Source organism: Erpetoichthys calabaricus, chromosome 8, assembly GCF_900747795.2.
Source record: "Erpetoichthys calabaricus chromosome 8, fErpCal1.3, whole genome shotgun sequence".
NCBI classification, from domain to species: domain Eukaryota; kingdom Metazoa; phylum Chordata; class Cladistia; order Polypteriformes; family Polypteridae; genus Erpetoichthys; species Erpetoichthys calabaricus.
The window spans coordinates 84,270,884-84,297,764 of NC_041401.2; the positions used below are offsets into that span (position 1 = coordinate 84,270,884).

The 26,881-nt window shown below is 36.6% G+C and overlaps 1 protein-coding gene across 2 annotated transcripts; it reads right to left on the reverse strand.

Moving 5' to 3' along the window:
- Window positions 1-1,202: 1,202 nt before the first annotated feature.
- Window positions 1,203-22,068, reverse strand: LOC114655777 (intelectin-1a-like). Of its 2 annotated transcripts, none has more exons than XM_028807001.2 (8): window positions 21,914-22,068; window positions 19,156-19,225; window positions 16,046-16,153; window positions 13,190-13,437; window positions 9,083-9,241; window positions 7,309-7,429; window positions 3,615-3,718; window positions 1,203-1,418 (listed from the first exon to the last, which is right to left on the reverse strand). In XM_028807001.2, exons 1-8 carry the CDS (start codon window positions 21,968-21,970, stop codon window positions 1,266-1,268), a joined length of 1,020 nt encoding a protein of 339 aa, XP_028662834.1. In that variant the 5' UTR covers window positions 21,971-22,068; the 3' UTR covers window positions 1,203-1,265. The 2 variants fall into 2 exon arrangements, with proteins under 2 accessions (XP_028662834.1, XP_051786797.1); XM_051930837.1 differs by lacking the exon at window positions 21,914-22,068 and adding an exon at window positions 19,297-19,363.
- Between the last annotated feature and the right edge of the window lie 4,813 nt (window positions 22,069-26,881).

The following is a 26,881-nucleotide window of genomic DNA, read 5'->3' on the forward strand; positions in this document are numbered from 1 at the left end:
AGAGAGAGACGCACACACACAGGCAGCGAGAGTGAGAGAGAGACGCGCACACTCACAGGCAGCGCGAGAGAGAGACGCACACACACAGCATGAGACAGAGAGAGACCCACACTCACAGGCAGCGCGAGAGAGTGAGCTGGACACATAAGGTAGGAAGGCAGTTAAAGAATGCACTAGGCTTGATTTTGTTTTCACTTCTGTTTACAGCGATCGGTTTGTAGCGTGCATTGTTCCAATGTTACTTTTCTTGGTGGTTTATTAAATTACGGATTTTTTCAAATGTTCATTTTTTTCCCTGTGCTTAAAACTCATTAAAAAAAAGTGTTTTTAGCCAGCGGTTGGTAGCGCTATAGCGCAAACTATTGCAGTGTTAGTTTTCTCTGTTGTTCAAGGTTTTCTCAGTGTTATTCAATGTTTTTACATTTAGTTTACTATTACGCTGTGCATTCTATGGTTTAATTAACTATATTTGTGCTTAAAAACTTAACAAAAAATATATTTACATACAGTTCGTATGGTCTGGAATGGATTAATTGTATTTACATACAATCCTATGGAGGAAATTGCTTCGGTTCACGACCAAATCGGTTTACGACCAGAGTTTTGGAACGAATTATGGTCGTTAACCGAGGTTCCACTGTATGTTTGCTGACTAGTGCTGAACTCTTAAGAGGGATACTCCTGAGGTCAAGTGCAGCAGAAAATTGTACACATTTACCTTTTAAGTGAGGCACTCCCATCATGCATATGGAGTGTAAATGTTTATATTATGTCATTTAAAATCCTTGTGTGATGGAGAGTCTTTCATCACAAAAATATAAGATTCACCTATATTTATTCATGTAACAAAAAAGTTTAACTCCAGTGTAATTTAATGTATTATTAAAATGTTTATAGGAAAATTATTTTTAGCCATTTAAAAGTGAAAGTATAATGTTCATTGATTAAATGAGTAAGTTTTTACAATTAAACCTAACAATTATAGTAATTGTCCTTTTTAAGGATGAAAATTTTGTGTCACTTTAAACTCCTTAATCATTTTCAGAGGATGAGTCCTGTAATTTAGGGTTGTTCCTCTTGTATTTAGACATAATTTCTTCCAACTGCATCAAGGTGCTCCTTGAACATTTTAACCAAAGGTTTTAATTTTGTGTGATCCAATTAAAAGTACGGCATTTTTATAATATCAAAGCACCACAAAATTTGAATGCATATGTTCAATGTTTTATTTCATTAAATTTTAAGATCTGAGATCTAAACATAGCTCAGCGATAGAACAGCAGCACAGTTGACTCTGTTATTGTTTTGGTTGCACTCCATCCAATGTGTGTTCCATAGCCATCCCAGTCCCACCCTGCAAAGTCTCCACATTGCCTAGGGCTAGCTTCAGGGAAGAACCCACCACCACCAAAGCAAACCTAGAACAGAAGAAAATATTACAAATTGTAACATTTTTGTTTTCCAAGAAGAAATACTTCACACAAAGGACTGTTGTAATCACAAATTATATATTACACATTATTGGCAATATTATTAACGCTGCAAAAAGAGATATACTTCAGTTACTTATCATAGATAATGCATTATACATTTGCAAAAAATAATTCTGTATGCATTAAATAGCTTAAACTTTAGTTAACTCCTTTGTATATTTCCCTGCATTAAGCTGGAGGAAATGTGCAAACACATCAAAAGGATAATTATAAAAGCTTACAAAAATAATATAAGAATTAGCAATCACAAAGAAATTATAGTCAATATTACTATTCTGTTTAGTAAGTCAATGTCTATGTTACATTTTTTCAATGTAATAAGTAAAAATCATCTTTATATTATAGAAAAACTCAAATAGTGCAGCCTGCCATTACCAAAGGAAAACAAATAATTAGGAAATAAGCTAATGATTGGCTAGAATTGCTTACAAATAAATATTCTCAGGTGGAATCCTGAACCAAAGGAATGAATACAGGGGGCAACTATGTAAGGACATGTCCAGCATCGATGCTGTGAGGTCAGTTCTTCAAAGATAGTGCCACAAGTCAAATTTCTGTCGGCAGTGTTTGCACTATGTCACTAAGATGCTGAACACCTGCTTAAACTACTTAATATGCCATTTTCACATTTATGTTAACACACATTCCTAAGTGTTTTCTTCCCACTTAACCTAACACACTTTATTCAACTGTTAAGTTAATCTGGATAGTGGTACCCTTACTGACCACCAGTGGATGCTACCATCACAGCAGTACCTCACTCATAATAATTTAAGTCCTATTGTGGGGTTTCATGTTCCCCAGGCTACTATAGGGCCTGGGAGATCAGCAAATCTGGTCATCTAAAGTACACCTTTGCGGTGAGGCTACTGTGCAGGAACACCTGGTGTCACACAGGAGAATTCTACTACATGATACAATATGAAGTGAATACAGTAGGGTACTTGGAAGAAGTTTCAGGCACACTGTTAAAGGGCCTTACATTACAATCAAATTCACTCCACCTGATATGCCTCCTATATCTCTCTGTGAAGGATCTGTAAGTCTTACAAACTGGCTAATCTGGATATAAGATCAAAGAATGCGGACTGAAGTGAAGATGGTACTTTTTGTCCCTTTATTATCGAGTAGTTTATGTATCCAAAAAAAAAAAAACAGTACTGAGGTTTTCAAACTCAATGCTCTCGGTTCATTTTCCACCTCTGACTCACAATATCATGAGCATGCCACTTAATTCAGCTATGACTCTGCACTTGTAATCAGCATTGTGTTTACTCGGTGGAAAACTGTAAATATATATATATATATATATATATACTGTATATATATATATATATTGTATATATACTGTATATCTATTATTAAAAAAAATCTTGGAAGGAGACGAGACATGATTTTCTCAGAGAGACACTTTCACATCCCACGAGACAAGACGTTGTGCCAAGAGATTTAACCACGCCCGGGGCTGGAAATAAAAGACAAAGAGTAGATGACAAAGTAGAACATCGTAAAGAATTTTAAAAAGTTGGCATGATACACATGCAGAGCAGGTCAGAGATAACGGAAGTATGAAAATTCGAAAGTCTCAAAAAAATGATAGTAAAGATCACATTAGTGCAAACAAACGAAAATTATTACTCGGTGAAATAACAGAACAGCGAAAAGAGATCGAATATATTGTTCGGATTTAAACTTTAAGTCGGAGACTTGTAGATCGTCTAATTCGTGTTGCCATCAGGGAAAAGTAGTGTTTCTTCCCAATGAAGAGGTGTAGCCGCGAGAATTAAAAGATTTGTTGTTTGGTGAAAGTGAAATCCACATAACAGTCACGCTTGGGTCATAGAGTTGCACAGATACACAAGAGACTTTAGAGGCAGAGACATTATTCAGACACTTCAAACAAACTTAAGTCTCTTTCAGGCACACTGTTTGTGTGTAGAATTCAGGCTGCCCAATATTTAAACTGTTTCTGAAGCTGTAATTTTACTTTTGTTACTGCAGACACATGATAGTTCTGACATTTAAATATGTCAGTAAAAATTTACTAACAAACATCTGACTAAAATTCAGCACATATTAGGTATGCAATGTAATTACTTTTAACCTTAGTATTATACTCACATGTTCAGAGTTACATGCATTTACTTTGACTCCAGAACAGATTGCCAGAGCTGCTTGTTCATTATTAAACACTCTAAAGGTGACATAGCCAGGTTCTGTCTCAGCTGTTGAATGGCGAAATAAAAAATATAAGATTAACCCAGTAATTATACAGCTGTACAACTGTAAAAAGCAAAAGCCAGAAATGATCAATTGTATGTAAACACACCAAATGATATTAAAACTTATGGATTGCTTTATTACCAGGTTTTGTGCTTAGTTTTATAAATTTCACCTGACGTGAACACTTCTGTCAGTGCTCTCAAGAATGCAAATGCTCTACTGAGGTGACTTAATGGCTAACAAAGATGGCTACCGCTAATGAATAATTGCTAAGTTTGTACAGAGTGAATTTTAAGTATGTTAAGAACATTTTCTCGCAGTTTGATTTAAAATGTTCTCCTTCCAGCAGACACTGCATTCAAACTATGTTTTCTGAGCTAATTTTACATTGTCACAGTACTCAGATCTTCCTTACTGATATATGTTATACACAATAAAGACTGATTGACTGGCATTATTAGATTAGATACTTAGCTGGAAAAGTGCTATATTTAATGCATTATTGATCACAAAATTAACTGTTGATAGCAGAAAGTTAAACCAACATTATAAAATCATTTAAAAAACTACTGTTTATCGATTAATTTAATCTTAGAAGGTGCTCTTCTCATTTGCAGTAAATCGTGCTACACATAAACTACAAATATTCAGTTATAATTTCAAATACAAAATTAAATACAATTAAAACAATCTGAAATATGCTATCTGTAAACAAAAATGTACACATATATACTTACAGTCAAAAATTTGATTTCGCTTGTACTTGTACTTGTAAAATTTGTATTTTTATACTGTATTGAGGATTTGTTCTGTTCTATGTATTGTATTGTATTGACCCCCTTCTTTTTGACACCCACTGCACACCCAACATACCTGGAAAGGGGTCTCTCTTTGAACTGCCTTTCCCAAGGTTTCTTCCATTTTGTCCCTACAAGGGTTTTTTTGGGAGTTTTTCCTTGTCTTCTTAAAGAGTCAAGGCTGGGGGGCTGTCAAGAGGCAGGGCCTGTTAAAGCCCATTGCGGCACTTCTTGTGTGATTTTGGGCTATATAAAAATAAATTGTATTGTATTGTAAGAGATCAGCTGTTCTAGTTCAGGTGGCCTCTAAAGATCAACCACAGCTACTCTACAATACATCATAACACTGGCAAATAAGCGTTATACTGTAAATGCTGTCACTCCTTCTGTTATTATACTGGCCTTCTTCTTGCTTTGCCCATTCTTTACATTTTTTGCCAGAGAATGATAGGTGCTGTATTAGCTGCATATTGATGCAATTGTTAGTGCTGCTGCCTCACAGTTTCACAATTCTGTATTTCAAGCCCAGCCAGGGTACTGGTGGGTTTGCATCTTCTCCTTAGATCTGTGTGGGTTTCTGCCTTGATATGCCAACATCCCAAAGATGTATATGTTAATGTTTTTAGATTCACTGATGACCCTAAACTGGTTCACTATCGGTATGTGTAAGTGTGCCCTGTAATGAGTTATCATTGCTGTCCTTCTTGTTCTCCATGCTGCTGGGACAGGCACCAGCACTTTGCAACCATAATATGTATGTTAAAGCATAGATGAGGAAACTAAACTAGTATCTCCTTGAGCAGGAATTGCTTTATGCTTTTCTTTATATTCTGAAAAGAGTAATTGTACCATAATTCAGGGCAAGTGAATTTACATTAAACACTCTTCTATTTGGTGACATCAGGATATACTGAAACAAGTTTCAGAAAGCAATGCTTTCAAGTGCATAAATTATAGTACACGTAAGTAATATAATGAAAGTTATTATTAACATATAGATGTTGGCTCTTGCTATATGTATACTTTCTTTTTGCTGTGTATTTAGTGAAGTGCATTGTACTTCTGATTTTTTAGCCTTTAACAGACTAGGTAATAATGCTTTTTGCTATGACAATTCTTGGAGTGGAGTGTCTATGCTAACATAAAAAAATAATTTTCTTTTTTGGCACTATTTGTGTATTCTGTGCTACATTTTGTGAGAGTTGTTGATGATAATAATAATAATAATAATACATTTTAATTATATAGCACCTTTCCCATGATAGAGTCATCTTGTGCACCAAGCCTCATTTAGCAGTGGGTTTAACTGGCAACTCAAGAAAAGCTTATGTTGCTTCTTGGAGGAAACTAAGGGCATCGAGTCTGAATCAAGATCTAAGTAATGGACTTGCTTTCCTGCATCTCATACCAAAGAGTGGTATGTACCTGTCATTAAGGCAAGCATAGATCCTATTGGAGGATCATCCAGCTACTGTATGTAAACACTTAGGGATGTTAAGCAAGGTGTTACAAAGGTCATTCTCAACAATGGTGGGAAAATGATGACTTTGAATGGGGATACTATGTGGATGTTTAACAGAGCACTTTGAATAATTCCAAAATCAAACCAAACCACACTCCTAAAAGGAGGCAGTGATAGCAGCATCTGGTGGAGCTGGGTAAAGTTTTGAGGCTTGGGTACTGTTGTTTAAGAAAAAAATAGCAAAAATTGGATGCAAATTACTTCAATTGCCTGTTAATCCTGATAACTGAGGTATGAAGAAAGATTTTCAATGGCAAGGATGTAGGGTTGGTAGTTGACATTTTCATAGTGGGAAAAAATGGGATGACTTCTGTTTATCAAAGGACCACACTCCTCAGCCTTCCTAAGAAAATTATTGTCAAGGTACTGGAATACAAACACTGGCACAGCATGACACTACTCTACATCTCCAATTATAAGCTCATGGTCCTTTCTCTCTTAAAGTGAAAGTCTTGCTCTAAGAACAAAGTGGCTACCCAAGGTGTAGTAGCTCAAGAACTTCAATTTTTTATCATAAGTGATTGATAAATGTATTAAATCCACAGCATACTTGTGCAGTAAGATCTACGTCCCCACACCAAGCTCTGCAATTACTGAATATTATCCATAGCTATGTAAGGTCAGTGACTTTTTAAACAATTTCCTACAATATGTACTGTGTCAGTGACACAAATAAGGTTTCTCTACTAGGGTACAAGGCTCAATCTATAGTTTGGTAAGGAGTCTGACATAGACTGGAGCGGCTACTCCTATGGATTGAAAGGGGTCAGCTGAAGTGATTCAGGGCATCTACCAAGAATAGCCCATGTTTTTCACAGGGTAGATGTTACAAGAATTGTCCACTGATAATAGTGAAAAACTACAAAAGATAAATACTTAGGGGCACTCTGTGTTATGTTAACTTCTTCTATTCAATGATCATGGATGCATTTGTTTCTATTAAATCTTTTCATAGATAAATTCTTAACAACTCAACACATGTAGTAGTAGAATGTTATACTGTGTTAGCCATTATGGATGGCAGGAGAAGTCAAGCAAAATGACACCTTTTATTGGCTAACTAAAAAGATTACAATATGCAAGCTTTCGAGGCAACTCAGACCCCTTCTTCAGACTTCTCAACTGAACACATTAAACACAAATTTGAAATGTAGATATCATTTAATGGAATCACTATATCACATACTTGGTAATGGTAATGCATTGTATGTATTAGTATTATATTTATATTTTCAATATGTTTTACATGCATATCTAATCAGCACATTCTTACCATATGTGTTTGGGCCATACATTTCTCTGAGGTATTTTGCATCTCCCACATCAAAAACAATAGGAATGGATGGCCCATTGTCAATTTTGCACAAACCACCTTTGTATTTCAATGGAAAACGCTACAAAATAAAAAGAAAAAAAATCAGTACATAGAAGGAAAAAAGGAATATTGCAATTTCTACTCAATAAACTTTATAAAACCATTTTAAGTGTAAATGGAATAATTGCATTTTTATGTTATATACACAGAATATTACATGTACCAATTTATTTTTGAAAACCTGATTCTTTTTAAAATCCACTACCAATGGTCGAGATTATTGATGCTGTCAGAGCATGATTACTATTACATAAATATAACATACTTGAAGAGAAAGTCACAATTTTTATAATATAGCTAGAATGTCAAATTGTACATCAATGGTATTATTCTGCTTGAAAGTTTTGAACTAATTAACTAATTTGATATACAGTGCTATATGTAACATTTTGATCTTACTTAACAAAGTAACTACGGCTTTATAAATAATGCATTCAAACTAACTGAATGGTTTTGACAAGTCATGTAATACTACAAAATAATGCAAAATGATATTTATTTGTGGCATAAATAAGCATCCAAAAGCTGTATTTCACCAACAAATTATTAAACATAAATATACAGTAGAGTGATTTAAAAATATACACATTAACTATTACAGACAAAAAGGTATTTGAAATATGTGCATGTAAAAAAAATGCCTGCACATAAGTACCTACAGGGATTTCAGAAAAAGTTGGAAATAAGAAGCAAAAGCACAGATTCACACCTCTCCTAAACTGAGATTCTTGAATAAAAATAGTCAATGATACAATTTTCACTGTGTGACCTCATGATTGTCTTTCTCCTTTTTTCATCTTCATTTTGAAACAAAAGATAAAAATAATTTTCTCTTAAAATCACTTTTACATAAATGATCATTTTTACATAACAGTAAAAACCAATAAAATTGTAATTTATAGGTTTCATAAATAAACAAGTAACAAAAAACAAGCTGAATAAGTGAGGTAAACTCTAATGGCATTATACAGAACTTTGTATCAGACACAGTGGCGTGGCGTGGGTGTCAGCCGCCCGGGGCGGAGGAAAATTCCGCCGCCCCCTTATTTAGGTATGGTTCAAATTTTTACAAGATATTATTATTATTTATTGTGAAATTTTGCCGCCCCCTAAAAGTGCCGCCCGTGGCGGGCCGCCCCTGCCACCCCCACTACGCTACGCCACTGATCAGACATCTTGAATACAAGCTCTACTAACCTGTTCACAGTCAGTTAATGAGTATGACTAAAGACATTACACTGTTAGTTCAGTCATTCTTAATGTCTGATGTTTTGCATTGTGAATTAAAATTACAATCATGTTAACACAATTCAAACAATTTTTTATTACATATAGTATATTTACATAGAGGTTGCTAGACATTGCAGTGGTTAGTTCTGCTGCCTTATAGTTTGGATTTAATGTCCCAAACAATATTTGTGAAGAGTCTTTCCATGCTTTCTGTCTTCCTTCCACATTCCAAAGATGAGTTTGCTAGGCTAGCTAGTGACCTTAAATTAGCCCAGCATGAGTAAAGGTGAGAATGAGAGCGAATGTGCCCTATGATGGACTGTAATCCAGTTATGGGTGGGTTTATGCATTGCAAGTGTTGCTGGGATGGCTCCAGCACATAGTGACTATGTAATGGTTTCAGAAAATGGATGGTTGTACATTTATACAAAATGTTACTCACCTGAAAGAGTCCATACAGATTTCCTCCATAAAGTGGGAAAAATTTACTGTTTGTGTGATATCTCACAATGGCAGAAGTTTTCCAATTTTCCATTAAAACTTGGTTGGGAACATGCCACACAGACATATCCTGGGCCTGAATGTCGTAATATCCTGGGTTCTGAAAAAAAAGTGTGTTTTAACTTATTAAATGGCAAATTTGGGGAATTTGTATATTTTGGAGAGTATACTGATATAAGACATGTATTGCTGCATATGTATACATATTTCACAAAAGAATCTAATACTAAAGCAACCGGCAAAGTTCAAGAAGCATACAAGATAAATAGAAGGAATTGCTTGGAACAGAAGCGATAGGGAGAAGTTATGGCACATTCCCACAGAGAAAAGAAAATGGTTGAAATGGGGGCTAAATTTGCCTGAACTGAGTCATGCCTAAACAGGACTGGAATGAAGCTGGGGAGTTGGCCTGTGCAATTATATCCCATTGGTCGAGGAAGCACATCAAGGAAGACGGACCAACATAAAAAACAGGGATAACAAATTAACTGTCTCTCTCTGTCACTTTTCCATCCTGAAGAGAACATCTCTCTTTTGAAGGCCATATTCAGAAAAGACCAAGCTGGACTAGAGACAAATCCACATAACAAGACAGAGAACTTATACTCACATTTGTACTCTGCTTATACTTAGCTATAATACATGATAAATAAATGTGTAATTTCCTCTCCTGCCAATTCTGGTGCCCTATCTAATTGTCGGGGTTGCAGATGTAAAAGAAAGAGGGAAGTGTTGAACTACATTAAGCAGGCATTCCTGACAATATGCTATGAGTATGGAAATGGGGGCACCGGGCTATGGTCTAAATAATAAAAAGTATATATATATAGAGACAAGTACAGTCATCATAGGACCCTATCATGACAAAAAAGTAGAATGCAGAGTTACCGATGGCAATTGCGGAAAAGAAGAAAAGTTATAAAGAGTGGTAGAAAACAAAGACAGTAAGTAACACAGGAAATTATGAATAAGCAAAACAAAATAGTAGCTGGGGGAACATGCGAAACCAAATATATGATGTGAAAAGGATAACACAGACTGACCAGTACAGTACAGTAAAAATGACAGGAAAGTCGCTTCGGCACGGCCCCAGAAGCAGTAGCAGGAGAAGATCGCTTTGTAGACATAACAAAGAGCTTGACTACAGTACGCACAAAGAAAAACGTTGATGCTGAATGAGTGAGATGAGATGCCGGCTTTAAGCGTAATCGAATTCTGCGCTCCCTGTCGCTGAGCCAGTCAGCACCCAGGAGCTTAACCGTGTGCTCTGATTGGGTAGCTTCTCAGCCATCCGCCAATAGCGTCACTTGTTTGAATTCAAATGCGTCCCTTGTTTGAATTCAAATGGGCAAATCATGAGGAAGCACACGTACTGTAGACCACAGACATCCGCGAAGCAGTGAAAAATCTGCGATATATATTCACATATGCTTACATTTAAAATCCGCGATGGAGTGAAGCCACAAAAGAGGAAGCGCGATATAGCAAGGGATCACTGTAAAGCTAATGAAGCAACAGTTCAAATTGGAAATACAGCTATCAGTTTGTCTGAGTAAATCTGAAGTGAGAAGTATTGTTAAAAAAATGATGAAGGAAAGGTGGCAAAAACAATGGGAGGAAGAAAGGGAGGGACGATGGTATTACAGAGTTCAGAGGAAAGTGGAAGAAATGGGATGGACGGGGAGGAAATGAAGAACAATTGATAAAACTTACATTTGGACACACTAGTCTAAACAGCTCACTTTATAGGATAGGAAAACATCATACCGTGGAAAGGTAGAAACAGTAGAACATGTGATATTACAATGTCGGAGGTATGACAAGGATAGGAAAACTTTAGTAGAACACCTCAGAGAAATGACAGTGAATCTTATTTTGGAAAATATTTTGCAGAAGAAATCAGGGGATGCATGCTATCAGTATATGTTACAATTCTTGAAGGATACCAAATTGAATGTGAATATTGTAATGAGAACATTCTGATCCATACTCCATACCACATGATGGCAGTAATGCATGATACTGTTGCTTGCCATCTGCCAGTAAAGCAAGAAGAAGAAGAGTTGGACCAGGCTTCAATTGACTTTATTTTCATATGGAAAAGCAATGAAATATGTGAGCTGTGTTTACTGCTCCCTGAACAAACCAAATTGTGTTTCAGAGAAAACCTTGATGTACTCTCTGTCAGTATGGAAGAAAAAACAGTAGTTTGCTTTAACAGACAGTGTGGTGTAGTGATTAAGGCTTTCAACTATAGGGACTTCAAACCATGTGGTCATGGGTTTAAATCCTACTACTGCCACTGTGAGACCATGAGGAAGTCACTTCACCTGCCTATGCTCCCATGGAAACACAAGAAATGTAACCAATTATATCTCAAATGTTATAAGTCGCTTTGCATAAAAGCATCGTCCTAATAAGTGTTGCAGTTGAGTGTGAAAACATTCATCTATTGCAACTACTAAAGGCTTTGTGCAGCTTGCTCAATACTGTGTTGACACAGTTGCAAAATATGACAGATTTGTAGGATTAATGCTTCTAAATACATCATACACCAAAGTATAACCAGGGACAGCTTGTGTTTTCTCCTTTAATTCTCAGCAGCTCCTAAATGCAGATGTTACCTTATAAAAGACAATGTAATATATCCTTAATGGATGTGTGCTTGTCACGAACATGTGGCAACCCCCTATGTAACTGCTGTAACCCAGTTCAGTACAGGTGTTAAATTCATGTACAGGAATTATGTTTAAACTAAAATAAGTTTGCAGTGGGTGTATCAGTGTGTTTGTTTAGTGTGTTTCCACTGAACAACTAGCAGATATCAAGGTTGGAGTTGTAGTCCTGTTTTTTTAAAGCACTTTAGACTCCAATTCTGAATCTACCAAAAAATAAGCCCATACATTAGTGCATTCCACAACTCTGACTCCACGAGCCTGGTCGTGGTAGTAAGTATAAATGTAGGCATTGATAAATCAAATCCAGCGATTAACAGTAAATCATGTAGTCAATGACACCAGTGGAAATTAAGGGGAGTGCATTTAGGACTGAAGCCATGGATCATTTCTTTACATAAAGAATTGTAGGAATCTGGAACGAACTACTGAGCCATGTGGTTGAAGCAGAAACATTGACAACCTTTAAAAAGCATTTGGATGAGCTACTGGGACAGCTTAGCTCTTAGTTAAACAAAAAAGATTGATGGACTGAATGATATCCACTCATTCGTCAAATTTCTTATGTTCTCCTGTTCAATAAAGACAGTAAGGAAATTATGATACTTGAGTAACATGTTACTTGCAGGCCATTCTTTGGGCACATCAGTGATATTATGGGTGACTTCTAAAAAAGCCTCTCTGGCATCGAAGTGAAAAAAGTTAATGAAAGCTGTGTGAGGAGTAGAATGCTCTATGGGAGTTAGATTTGGTCTGTGAAAGCCAACCAGAGATAAGAATGCTGGAAAGAATAGAAACAAGAATGATAATGTGGATGTATGGAGTGTCACAGAGGAGGAACTAACTAAGGTGTTTTGGTGTGTGGAGTGAAAGGCAGAGTATGATTGTATAAAAGGTGTACAAAGTTGAGGAGGAGGAGATGAGGTCCAGGAAGAGACCAAAGAAGACATGGTAGAAGGTGGTGTCAGGTTCAATTCAGTTTAGTTTATTTTTATATAGAACTCCTCAAAGAGTTCAGGTGCAGAGTGCTTTGGCACTTTCAAAGGCAGATACAAATAAAAACTTTACAAACTACTAGTTACATAGTGAGTATCCATTTAAGACACAGATTTGTTTTTGTATCAAATGAGTAAAGAAACAAATTTGGAAGCAACCAGCTAACCTGGGTAATCCCAGGAAATGACTGTTAAATTAGTGATATTAATGATGATGATAAAGGGTGAACTACGTAAAGCAAAGTTTGTATACAGACAATTGAGATTTATTTTGCCTTATCTGTAATGTCAAGTCATATTTACCTGGAAAATGAATAGGTAAATAGTGAGTTAGGTTTAAGAAATTATTTCAAATGACCTAAACCTAAGAGCTCTCACCTTGAAGTCATCTCCCGTTGCCCCCTCAGCATTTCCAAAGGTGACTTTGTTAACCCAGTTACCATCTCCTTCAGGAACAACATCCATATTCCCTTGCTGACTGGTCCAACGGTCTCCAACAGTGCACTTTCCTCGTAGGTTGTTCTCATGAACACTGGCAACTAGAGTCCAGCCTCCACCGTCAGTGGTCATGTCACAGTAGGTTTCATAAATAATTCCTGTTTTAGACTGTAAATAATAAAGTCCATCTGAAAAACACAGAGAAAATACTAAACATAATGCTTTATTATAAAAAAAATGAATAAATATAATTTGGTCATATATATCCGGCATTTTTTCAAAGTTTGGTTTTTAGTTCCTCACCCAACTTCATTTTCTTAACACATAATTCATAGATCAGTACTGATACTAATAGCAAAGTCACTAATTTTCCTAAATTTGACATTTTATAAATCTATGTCCACAATCTGGCATGAGTTATTTAAATAATTCTATAGTAATTTTAGATTGGATTAGTGTGACAAAAAACTACTTCCATAACTGTATTGAAATTCCAGATGTTCACCATGAATAATACTGACTGTGCTTTGTGTCAATAACAAAAAAAGACACTCGGAATTCTCAATGGCTTCAACAATGGTTACAAAAATCTAAATATTATGTGTCATGTTTTATTCTTCCATGTTAAATATTAAATAACTGTTTTTCTAACCCTGTACATCACTCTGTATTTCAATTTGTCAGTCTTTGCTTGTTTATCTTTGTACATTGTGTACTGTGAAAGGCAGAGTATGAATGTACAAGTCACAAATTTGATGTTGTAAACTCTTGTCATCCGAACTTTGCATACTTAGAATTAGACACGTATTTAAATGATGTCTGATGTGTACACAGAAATAATAGGCAAAGTGGAGAAATGATAAGTGATCACACCTTAACAACAAGTCAAGTCAAGTCAAGTTGGGGAGCATGCACTGGTACAGTGCATTGCCGCAGCCACTACACAACGAAACAACTTGGGATTCCGGTTGGCAACTCCCCAGGCAGACATGCGGTCCAGTCCTACCCTCCGGAAATAACCCTCTATCTGCCGCAGCCAGGTGTTACGTCGGCGACCCCTTGGCCTGATCCAGCCACTCTGTCCCCAACAATGAGGATCTTACGAGCTGGATCACCCTCGTGGAAACGCGCCACATGGCCATAGTGCCGTAACTGACACTCCATCACAATGTAGGTAATGTGCCTCATTCAGGACTCAATGAGCAACCGCTCATTCGATACAAAGTCAAACCAACGGTACCCAAGGATTTTCCGGAGAGACACAGTACCAAAGGAGTCCAGTCTTCGTCTCAGGTCACTGGATAGCATCCATGTCTCACAACCACATAGCAAGACAGGAAGCACCAGGACTCTAAAGACTTGGACCTTTGTCCTTTTGCATAGATATCGGGAGCAACACACACCCCTTTTCAGCGACCTCATGATCCCCCTATGCTCTCCCAATCCATCTACTGACTTCATAGGAAGAGTCACCAGAGACATGAATCTCACTGCCAAGGGAAGTAAACCTCTCGACAAGGTCGACACTCTGTCTGCAAACAGACACACTGCTAATGGCTGTGCCCAAGAGGTTATTAAAGGCCTGGACCTTGGTTTTTATCTAGGACACTCGCAAGCCCAGACACTCTGACTCCTCGCTCAGTCTCTCGAGTGCCCTGATCAAAGCCTCCATTGACTCCGCGAAGATCACAGTATTGTCGGCAAAGTCAAGATCCATGAATCTTTCTTCACCAACAGATGCCCCACAGCCACTGGACCCCATGACCTTGCCCAACACCCAGTCCATACAAGAATTGAACAGAATAGGAGCAAGAACACACCCCTGACAAACCCCAGAATCAACTGGGAAAAACGCAGAGGTTCTGCCTCCACTCTGCACAGCACTCACAGTACCAGTCTACAGGCCGCCCGTGATATCCAGCAACCTTGAGGGGATCCCGCGAACCCCCAGGATGTCCCACAGGGCAGCTCGAACAACTGAGTCAAACACTTTACGAAAATCGACAAAGACTGCAAAGAAACTCTGTTGATATTCACGTTTGCGGTCCATGAGAACCCCCAGTGCCAGAATGTGGTCGATGGTAGACTTCTTAGGTGTAAAACCATAAATATTGTAATAAAAACAAAATAAAAATTACACTCCCATGTAAAGACACTTTCACTAAATTAGGGAAGTCTATAATATTCAGCGAATTTTTGCTTTGTTACTTTTTATACTGTACATCTCTCTTATTATAAAAAAAAAATCTTGGCAGGCAGACAAGACGTGATCTTCTCGGAAGACAATTTGATGTCCTGCAAGAGACACTTTAACGTCCCGCGAGACAAGGCAGTGAGACAGAAGGACAGCTGCTGTACAGGCTTTTAAATGATTGACGCGCAGCTCGACAAGCAGAACACGCAGCTCGCCAGCAGCAAAACAGCAGCTGATCCGACCGCATCTCCTTAGTGTGCGTTCAGCCCCCCCTTCACAACAGAAGCAGCGTTATACATCCCGCGAAAAAGAGATTTAACCACACCCAGGGCAGAAAATAAAGGACAAATATTGTTTTTACAAAAGTTTTAAAGTAAAAGTGAAAATAATGCACATGTAACAATTCCCATGAAAATAACAATCTCTTTAAATTGTATATCCGGTAAACCAAACCTGGGAATTAGCGAGCGAAACGAGCAGGGGCGGAGCCCCCTAGTGTTAATATAAAAACAGCTTCTAATTCTTCAAAAGTGTGCTGGTCTTTTAGTCTACCACATAACTGGTTATGATAAAAAAGACAAAATCTTTATTACAGTACATACCTGTTTTAACTCCATATCTCTCCTTTATATCCTTGCAGCTCTGTCCAACATAATTGAATTTTTCCAACAGGTCCGACAAATCACCAAGATTATTATTGTTAAGGCAACCTAAAAACAAATAAAATTCCCCGCATTAATATTGATTACAGATGTAAAGAAGGTTGTATAGTAGTGTAGCAGATTACACTGCTACATCATGAATCCAGCACCCTGGGTTCAACTCTTTCACCCATTCTATGTGAGGTTTCCGCATTCCACTCATGTCTGTGTAAGTTTTCCCAGGGTGCACCGGTTTTTCTACCACATGCCTATGAACATGTGTGTCAGTTTAACTGGATATTTCAGTTTTGGCCACATGGGTGTCTGCGTGAGTGGGCACTGCAATGAACTAATGCACTATGGGGCTGTTTTCTTCCTTGAGCTTGGAGCTTCTCCCTCAATACCCTTAATTGGATTAAGCAGGTTTGAGAATATTATATTTATATTACCAATAAAAACAACTTTAAGCCACAACATGCTCCTGGAATCAACCTTATATGTACAATTTAACACTAGAATTCCTGAAGCCTACAAATAAACTCGTAATCCCTGCCCACCTTAAATCTTGTTGCACCTCTACCATCAGCGTCTTTTGTTTTGTAAATGCGTTGATCAGCAGAAGCAGCAAGCAGCCTGTTGTCCCATTCCCCGCCTTGACGGAACTCAGCTCGCGGAGAAAAAGGTCTCCCAGCTCAAGCCAAGACTCCTTATCTGTGTGTGAGGTGCCTGGAGTTGTATAGGGTAAATAATACTGTACAGTATATCGTTATTTGGAATACATGCACTTCATGTGTGTTCCGTGTCTACAAAGATCTGGGTAAGTGTAGGATGAAAGTAAATGTGAGAAATGCAAGAAATGCTGAACACATACCTAAAGCAGAAATTTTTTCCATGATATAATAATAATGACGAGAAGTGTATAATGTGTGAAGACTTTAGTCCAAATATCAAATAAACACGTGCGTTTTTATTCAAGAATTTAACCAAAGAAAAAAAAAGCATTTGATTTACATGTATTTGTCAATGAGTTAAAAACTCAAGCTCAAATGTCAATCAACAGGAAGTTTGCACATATTCTTGAATGGTGCAGAGGTAAGAACTGCTGCCTTATAACCTGAAGGTCCTGGGTTTGAAACTGGGTGCTTCACATTTTGAGTAATGAGCTGCTATTATTATTATTATTTCTACAGTATAATAAAACATACATTTGATTTTACTCTGTAACACCCAGTGTAAATTTTGGCTACTTGTAAAAATTAGCGCTTGTTTTTTTTATTATTCAGTTTTATTCTCTCAGTGACGTTCACGTGATACAACAAACTTGCCTCTCCCTCTCTGAGTTGATGGCATTTATCTCCAGTCTTTTCACAAGAGCAGCGTTGTGGCTGGTGCCTGCTCAGAAATGTTTGTTGTACTGGCAATCAAAGATACAATGTCCCATGACCGCTATCAGACAATAACAATGTGGAAACCTACAGGGCAAATATGTTTTTGTAGTGTCGAGAGTCAGCCCTGCTGGGTCCTATAGATGTGCCAGGGGTTGCTGCAGAGATTCATGATCCCTGTTTTTCAAGACATGCACTTTACCCAGAAGTGCTTCAACTGGGCCATTTCCTGGCACTGAAAGTACTCCCCAGTCCAACATATAAGGAAGCCATTAAGCCTCCTCCAGTTAAGACAGAGTCGGGTAGAAGGAAGGCAACATTCACTGGAGGGAGATGGACAGAGAGAGAAGAGAAGAGAAGAAAAAAGAATGAAAGAACATTTTGTTTGTAATTATACTTCTACAACCTTTCAAGAAACCTTTGTGAGGTACTTTTAAAATAAAAATCTCTCTTTTGAACTGAACCCATGACTGTATTTGTGTTGACTGTGTATATACTGTATATCATATATAAAACTGACGGCCATTATGAACAATTCTGCACATTCTTTTCTTTCATTTGAATTTTCTTGCTTTATAGTCATTCAAGTGTGTGTTCAGACTAAAATGTATGTGTATATTTATTTATTTACTCATCTATCCATTTATGCATTTATTCATTTAAAGAGCTTTTCTAAAATGCCAAATATACCCCTTGGTACATATAAAGATCTATCTATCTATCTATCTATCTATCTATCTATCTATCTATCTATCTATCTATCTATCTATCTATCTATCTATCTATCTATCTATCTATCTATCTATCTATCTATCTATCTATCTATCTATAAACAACAAACTGGACTGGACTGACAACACAGCTGTACAATAGGCACCAGAGCAGACTGTACTGTAAGGAGACTCAGGGCTTTTGATGTGTGCAGCAAGCTGCTGGAAATGTTGAATCAGTCCATAGTAGCCAGCGTGTTGCTCTGCACCACAGTCTCCAGGGGAAGCAACATGTGCTCAAAAAATGTACAATGCCTGAAAAAAATTATCACGAAAGCCTGCTCCATTACACAGTGAATCCTGGACACTCTGGAAGTTGTTGTGGAAAAGACCCATCCCTCTCCTCCAGAAGGCATTCTCTTGGAGCACTTTTAGCCAGTGGCCTATTCCACCATGGTGTGCTAAGAAGCACTTCTGGGGGTCTTTTCAGACCACTGCTATCAGGAAATTCAATGTTTCTTCCCGACATACTTTTTAAGTTAATTTTGAAATTTCTGCACAATACACATTTATTTATTTATTTTTACTTATCGACTGATTGAATGATTGGCTATATCACATGTCTTGGAGTCTATGTCCTTGCTTTTTATGTTTCTGCTGCTGTATGTATGTAAATTTTCCCATGGGTTTAATAAAGTACATTTAATTAAATCTAATGAATGAGGACTTCTCCAGTAAGCGTTTATTCAAGCTACATTAGTTATTTCATGAAAGCAAATGTATCACAAACCATCACCTTAATCCGATTATTTATTATTTGAGTTCTTTTTCCATTTGTTTTAAAAAGCATTCTATACCAAACTGAAATATTACTTTAAGAAATTAAATACACTATATTAATATACTTAACTGAACAAAACAAACAAGTGTTTTCTGATTATAATGATATACTATGATGCAATCCTTTGCAACCTACCAGCACTGCAGCAACAAATTCTAGTCCAAAGAATTAGAATGTAAAGAAACAGCCCAGTCTGGAAGAACATCTGCAAACAAATAAATAAATGTTAGGAGAATTAGGATGTGTAACATTTTTGTTAATAATAAAATAGCTTACTGCTACCTTGTCAACTTTAAAGAATGTTACTACAGAGGTAAGCATTATGTTTCACAAATAATTTTAGTAACTGCTTTATATATTGAGCATTTACAAGTGATTGTTTAAAAAGTCACACCTATTAGTCAAATATGTAACATTGACAATGTCATATTTACTCAGGTGTCCAAAGAAAGTGGGTTTGTACAAATAATGGTTATATGATTTGATCTACATCACTGCCTCGGCAGAATAAACTGTAAAACAAAACATGTTCTTATTATATTTTGGTCATGTCAGATGTTCTGGAAAAGACACAAAGAAGCTTCACATATGGGGAAAAAAGCTTAAGGTTGTAGAAGTTGTAGATATGACAAAATAATTTATCCCCTCAGTATATTTATTGTAAGGACCGACATTTGACCTCTAATACAAACTCAAAATGAAAATTTAAATTCTAAATCCAACTCTGAGCAACACATTGTTTTCTAAATAATTAAACCATGATTTTAAAAATATTCATTTTATTAAAAATAAGCTCAAAATGCATTGTTGGATTTCTGCATTTTTTGACTATACATGTTGACTGGCAACAATTAATTTTTTTAATTAATAAACCATTACAAACCATTACAATGGATGAATAGTAAAAGCTTAGACAGGTCCTGCAAAAAGATCTATAACTAATAAATAAAAGACGTGAAAATGCATTATATACAGAAGATTCAGAAATTCAACCCCCATCACTTTCTGCACACTTTATGGTGTTGTATGTGTAATTTTAAATAGATACATTTGCCATTTTAGCTTATCAATGTACACTTAATAACCCATAATGGCAACGTGATAACATTTTTAGAAAGGTTTGACAATTCTTTTAAAAACAAAAGCTGAAATCCCATATTTATATAGTAATTCAGAAACTAAATTTAATATTTTGTAGAAGCCCCGTTGGGAGCAATTACACCTGAGAGTCTGTTCGGTTTTTCTTGGTAAATCATGAGGAGAGCATGCAGACTCCATAGAACCTGGCACTGACAGGCAGGAATAACAGCTCTGTGCTACCACTTTGCCTGTATGTTAAAACATCCATTCTAAACTTCACCTTGATTACATTTAGTTGAATTAGCTTTGCTAAAGTGACCCTAGCATGTGTGTTTATCTTTTTTTACTCCACAATGGACTGGCAGCACCCTAGGATTGTTCCTGCCTTATGTCTGATGCTTTTCTTTTGCTCTCATTTTTTTAATCTCAGCTGAGCAGAGCTAGCATACTGTATATCCAATGTGTGCAGTGGTGCCTTCTGAGAATTTAAATATCCTCTCTGATTCTAAAAACATATTCAGTCTATAAATTATTCCAATTATTTACTGTATGTACATTTAAAGAGTGAGTGGATGACTCAGAGATGAGCATTTTAGCACACTGTTTAAAGCTGATGCCTAAAAGCTTGAGAAGACTGTCCTTAAATGACGGCCTGGTAACAGACTGAGTGGAATTTGTGCATTCTCTCCATATCCATATTATTAAAACAAGTACTGTACCCTGTTTTTTTTATCCCCACATGAGTCTGGCCATAGCCATAGCCTTGGGGGATTTGGGGTGCAAGCCATGTAGTACATTTTATGATGGACTACTAACCACAGTAGTTGATTCATATGCTTTCTCATCTGCCATCGAAATGAATTCCTGATTACACTTCTGATTCTTGTGAGAACCCTAAACTAGATTACGCTGATATGAAAATGACCGTGTGTGTATGTGTGTGTGTGTTTAACTGTCCACTGCCTTGTGCAAGAAATTAAGACAGTTCTAACATTTCTTAGTACAGTGATTCTGTACTAAGAAAGCAACACAGATATTTTCTTGCTATAATAATTTATTACATTAATTGTTTTGACCATAACCCTTTTTATGTCTCTGACAGAGAAAATTAAAAAAGATTTAAAAAGGCAATTATTTGTGGGGAGGTTTTCGAGTTTATTTGGACTATATGGACTCTGATATGTTTGGCAAACACTCTTATTGATCGTTAGCTCCGTCAACAAACTCTAACAACTAGTTGAAAGACATGTCGAGATAACAGAAGGCCTCTCGTTTACCATTTTTGTGTGCCTAAACTTTAACCCGTCTCGATAGAGAAGAATCCAGTCTTTGATCGAAATTAAGTATATTTCAGATGAACGTGTAATGTTATTTGTAGTCTCTAAAACTGATCCGATATTCAGAGGGCTTGCTTTCCCTATAGTTTTCTGTTCTGACTTGGACTGGGAAAGAAGTTCGAAAACGTCTGAAGGGCTGCACGAGTGTAAGTGCCTGCCCATCCTCCTGGAATTGTTATAAGGGTGGGCAAACCTAAAGTAGAAGGAAAACGGAGTATGCGATAAAAGGCCATCACCTTGCAACAACCCGTAAATACAGCCAAGGTTCCACGAGTTATGACCGCTTGTCATCTCCCACGCCACCCTGCCATCTCAAACGAAGCTTACTTGACACAAACTCACTTGTGGGTTGGTGTCCTCGTTTATAGATGGGCAGCTAAAGCCGCTAATCACTTTCAAGAAACAAAAATAACGGCCATCCGGCGCTCTAAAAATTACTTCACCAAAGACTGCCTTAAAGACAAACTTGTACTTACTGTACTTCGAGTGGACATGAAGTACGTCGTTACGGGACGGACACTGCCCGACGCCATCCTCTCCGCTTACCTTTCTTATCTTCAAATGGGAGTGTTCGTCGGGGGAGTTGGACGTGGGCAATCTGTGAGGCGTGGTAGCGAGTCTGCAGACAGGGGTCTCCTTTTATTAGTTTAGTTTCGTTCTGTAAAACTGATGTACTATATAGTGACCCACAGTTGTAAATATGATAAATAATTGATCTTCTCAGTGTATAGTAAGGATCGATCTAACCCCTGTAATACAAACTTAAACTGACCATTTTGATTCTAAATCCAATTTTGATCAATGCGGCGTTTTGTAAATAATTAAACCATGATTTAAACCAAGGCTTAAAATGCATTGCTGGATTTCTGCACTTTTTGACTATACACATTGAGTGGTAACGCCTGTCTTGTTTTTAATTAATAACAAATCGATGAGTAGTGAAACTGAGATGGGTCCTGCAAAAAGATAATAAATGGTTTGTGAGATGCGAAAATATACATTATATACAGTGAACTCAGAAATTCAGCCCCGTTCACTTTCTGCATGCTGTGTTGTATGTTTGACCTTAAATAAGTAGACTGGCCATTTTTGCTCCTCAATCAGTAACCCATAATGACAAAGTGAAAATGGCATTGCTAAAATGTCCCTAGTGTGTGTGTCTGTGTGTGTTCATCCTGCAATAGATGGGCATGGTTGCTATGGCAGGCTTCAGCTGACCCGTGACCTTGCCCTCGAAAAGTGGGTTAGAAAGATAGATTTATTATTATTATTATTATTATTATTATTATTATTATTATTATTATTATTATATGAATATTAGAACATTATTATCCAGGTGTTGTTCTTGCCTTGTGCCCCATGATTGCTGGGATAGGATCCAGGTGTCCCATGACCCGGCCCTGGATAAGCAGGTTAGGAGGATAGATAAATTGATTATTACCGGTATTATTATTATTATTATTATTATTATTACAGTGGAGAAAAATATATGAATAGATTAATGAATGCAAGATATTCAGGGCAGTAATTATTATTATTATTTGACAGCGCAGGAAATTGGGGTTTACAGCCTGGATGTTCCCTGCATAGTGTCTGCAATTTTTCCCCAAGGGTTTTGGTTTCCTCTCACATTCCAAACATATGTAGGTTAGGTGGATTGCCATTCCTATAGTGGCCAGTGTGTGTTCACCCTGCTATGGACTGGCACTTTGTTCAGGGATTGTTCCTGCATTGTGCTGATAATTGCTGGGATAGGGTTTGTCTGCCCTGTGACCCTGCTCTGGATAAGCAGGCTAGATTGATGGATGGATGAAAGTATGTCTATAACATCTGTTCATTTCTTGTCTCTTCATGGCATGTTACAAGTCTGTTCGATATTCTCTCTTACCGAAGTACATGTGTGCAATATCAGTCCAGCAGCAGCAAGCAATATCCTTGTGAAATGATCAAATATGCTTCCATATAGTTAAATAATATAAGCAACTGTGCAACCTTTTCAGTTATTATTGTCTAGTTGATCTTAGAACTGAGACAGCACTTCACATTTGGTTGTCAACATTCAAAGTCAATCGCTTGACTGTCCAAGTTGAATCCACACCACTGGCCCTGAAAGGCACCACGCAGGAAGACAGTCAGTGAAGTGAAGTGTGCAGTTGGTCTCCTTTTAAAATGGCTGAATCTCACAACAATGGTTTGCTTTTTGCTTTTTTTCCTATTAAAAACAACATGGGCATCAATATTTAGTAACATATTTGGCTTGAAAAATGGATGTATTTAGTACATTTTAAGGCCTTTCATCACAATGGGATCCCAGTATCCATTAGTTCCATTAAAATGCAAGAATGGTCTGGATATTTTGTTAATATTATAAAATATGCTTCACTTTAAAACACAGTTTTATATGGTAAATGTTGACTTGAAAAATAACCAAACTTATCTTTTAAGATATGCAATTCCCATAATAAGCATGTTACAGTAAAAAAGTTGGTGTGCCAGGACCCAGAAGAGTTTAGTCTTCTGCGGGTACCATCTATAGACCTACTATAGAAATAATAGTTAAACATTTCACAATACACCAGACCTAATTCTTGTTTTATCAATTTTTGCATAATTCTTCTCAGTCACAAATGTTAAATGTGATGCAGATGCTATAAATTTGTCATACATTTGTGAGACATTAAGATGTCATATGTGAAATCATCACAGGCTAGTTTTATTGTATATACAGACACTGAGTTAGCACCATGTTTGATGTCACTAATCTCTTTGTTTCTTGGAGATTGTGTGCACAGTTCTTTTGACTGCACCTAGGCTTGCAGAAACTAACTAAGAGGGCGAGAAACTTTTGCTAGATTTGGTAAGACTCCAATGCAGCATTTCAGGATTGAAGAAATGTTTATAGCTGTGAAACATTCTGGTTGGTAAACCTTCATTTCCACATGGCATTTGCGTATTCCCTTAACATAGACAATGACACATAAACTAACCCTTGGCTTCAGTAATATACGCTTGTCAGGTCACACTCATCAGTCACTTTACTTGAGAGGTGATAATTTTATCAAGGCAGTAGTGTGTGAGCAATGCTAATACAAAACTTAGTCCATGGGCTCCTTGCCATCCTGTAGGGACAAAAGCAACTCTGAATGCCAAACTGTTATGCTTTTATAGGATCTTAATGTCGCATGTACAGAGTATAATCAAATTCTTACTTTCAGTTTTTAATCAACAAGCACCACATAACTAAGCTCTGGTGCCATGGTTAGTGAGTATAACTACCTTAACTCAAACTGCTCTTCCTTAATAAAAACATTCTCTGTCATTAACAGACATAGATGTAGATTAAAATTTCTATATTTTTCCTCCCTTAGTATAAAACTGATGTTCGTGCATCTGTGCCACATATATTTATGTGTTTTACAAGAGCTCACTGTGCCATCTGTGAAGCACTAATGTTTTGCTGGTTTCAACACATCAAAATACAAGGCTTAACTAGCATTAAATAGCAGTGCTTGAGTTATCCTATTCTGGTAGCACATCCTACAAGGAAACTTCATTTATTTAGCTATAATTTCCCCCTAAGTCCACACAAAATGTGTTTATAAGACAATGAAAAGATATTTAATGCATATAATGATACCTTCCATTAGGTGTATTAATTACCAAAAACAGAAACACTTTGATTCTTCCTCCATTTCAAATTGAAAGTACACTTTAACTATATCTTTTTTAAAGCATTGCCCCCTGTGAGGTTTGTAAAAACTGTCTTCAATCCTTGGCAAACAACACTGCTTTGCTTTCAGCACTGAATTAAAAGAGACCTTAAAATCCCTGCTCAGTATAAACGTCATTCTTCTTTTCCAACTGGTGTCAATCATAAGTTCCATTTGCACATTCAGTATCAAAATTGTTCTGTACATTATGTATATTTTCCTTTCTCTGGCTGATATTTTGTCTCTTGCACTTTTTTCTTGTAGAATGGCGCAGTCCTTGAATATGTGCTGTGAGAATGTCTCTTTTCCTAAATTAGTATGAAACTGTCATTGGGAAAGACAGCTAAAAAATGTGTCACCAACATTGAAAATGCATTTAAAGTGTCAGTTTTAAACCATTACCAAAAGGAAGGAGAATGAGTGAATATTTACTTGGTGCAATGAATTCTTAAACATTTTAGCACACAATAGCAGTTGAGTCAGGCCTGAGTTATTCCTCATCATGCACCACTGTCAAGGGACAAACTACTTGATGATATTTTTCAAACTTTAGATTATTAGTGACATATGAACTGGGTTGTGCTGAATGTCCTGTTCTCAACAAAATTATTCTTATGTAACATTGACTATATTTATAAATTATTGTAGTGCTGGGTGGGGGCTGGATTCCCATCATGAATTTTGAGGCTGCAGACTTTAAATAAGACATTTTATATCTTTCTATTTTGAAAAAATGTAGCTGATGTAGTTGACATGGCAATAGCAGTGGTACTGATGTGTGATCTGTTTATGCTATAAATGTTTAATAAAGACTTAGTTGCCCACCATCACTCAGAGGTGATGTGACCTGCATTATCTGTGTTACCGGGGCTGTAACTTGTGAACATTACATGGTATAATGATGCTCTGAATTTATTCTCTGTGCAAGTACTCATGAATAAATGCAACTTCTTCTTTAAACAAGTGCATGTTTTGCTATACTAAACATGTAATTCTGATTTTCATCTATCTTTTTATTCCATTTTTTATAAAAATCTCAGACATTCAATAACATTTGAAGCAGCCTAATCATGTTGTGAAAAAAGCATGCTGTTTTTAGTTTAAACTTTCCTTAGTTTATGTATGACCAACTTCATCACTGGATGTGGTTGTATTCAAATGCCTGTTGCATATGAGCAATGCATTACTCTGCTTTTCATTTTAAATCATGGGTACATCTTTAGGAAATTTTCCTAAAATGTATTTCTCTGCATTACTATGTTTTCTGGACATGTCATGTTTGTTTTTTTGTTTTTATTATTTTAGATTTCCCTACTTCTAGAATAGATTTTCTATTCAGATGTACTGTAGGTCCTTTGGGTTTACATTTTTTGCACAACCTTTCAGGCTGGAAATAATCAGTCAAAGAAATGTCATAACATCAACAATCTTCATGACATCTTAACAATCTTAAGGACGCTGAAGACATTTTATAATTAAGATAGTAAAAATCTAATAGACTGAAAACTCTTACTAATAATTTAGTGATTGGTTATCCTTATTTTGCATTAGAAAAGCTGACTGTGTGAGAATAAATAAAGTTGTCTGATAAACCCTATGCTTTAATTCTGAAAATTTTGAAAAGGTCAGCACAGTACAGGATATATCAGTCAAATTCTGGAAATGAGTAATTCTTTTAAATGCTTAATTAAAGTTTATAGGTGACTACTAAGGTTTCATCAGTCAGAATAATCA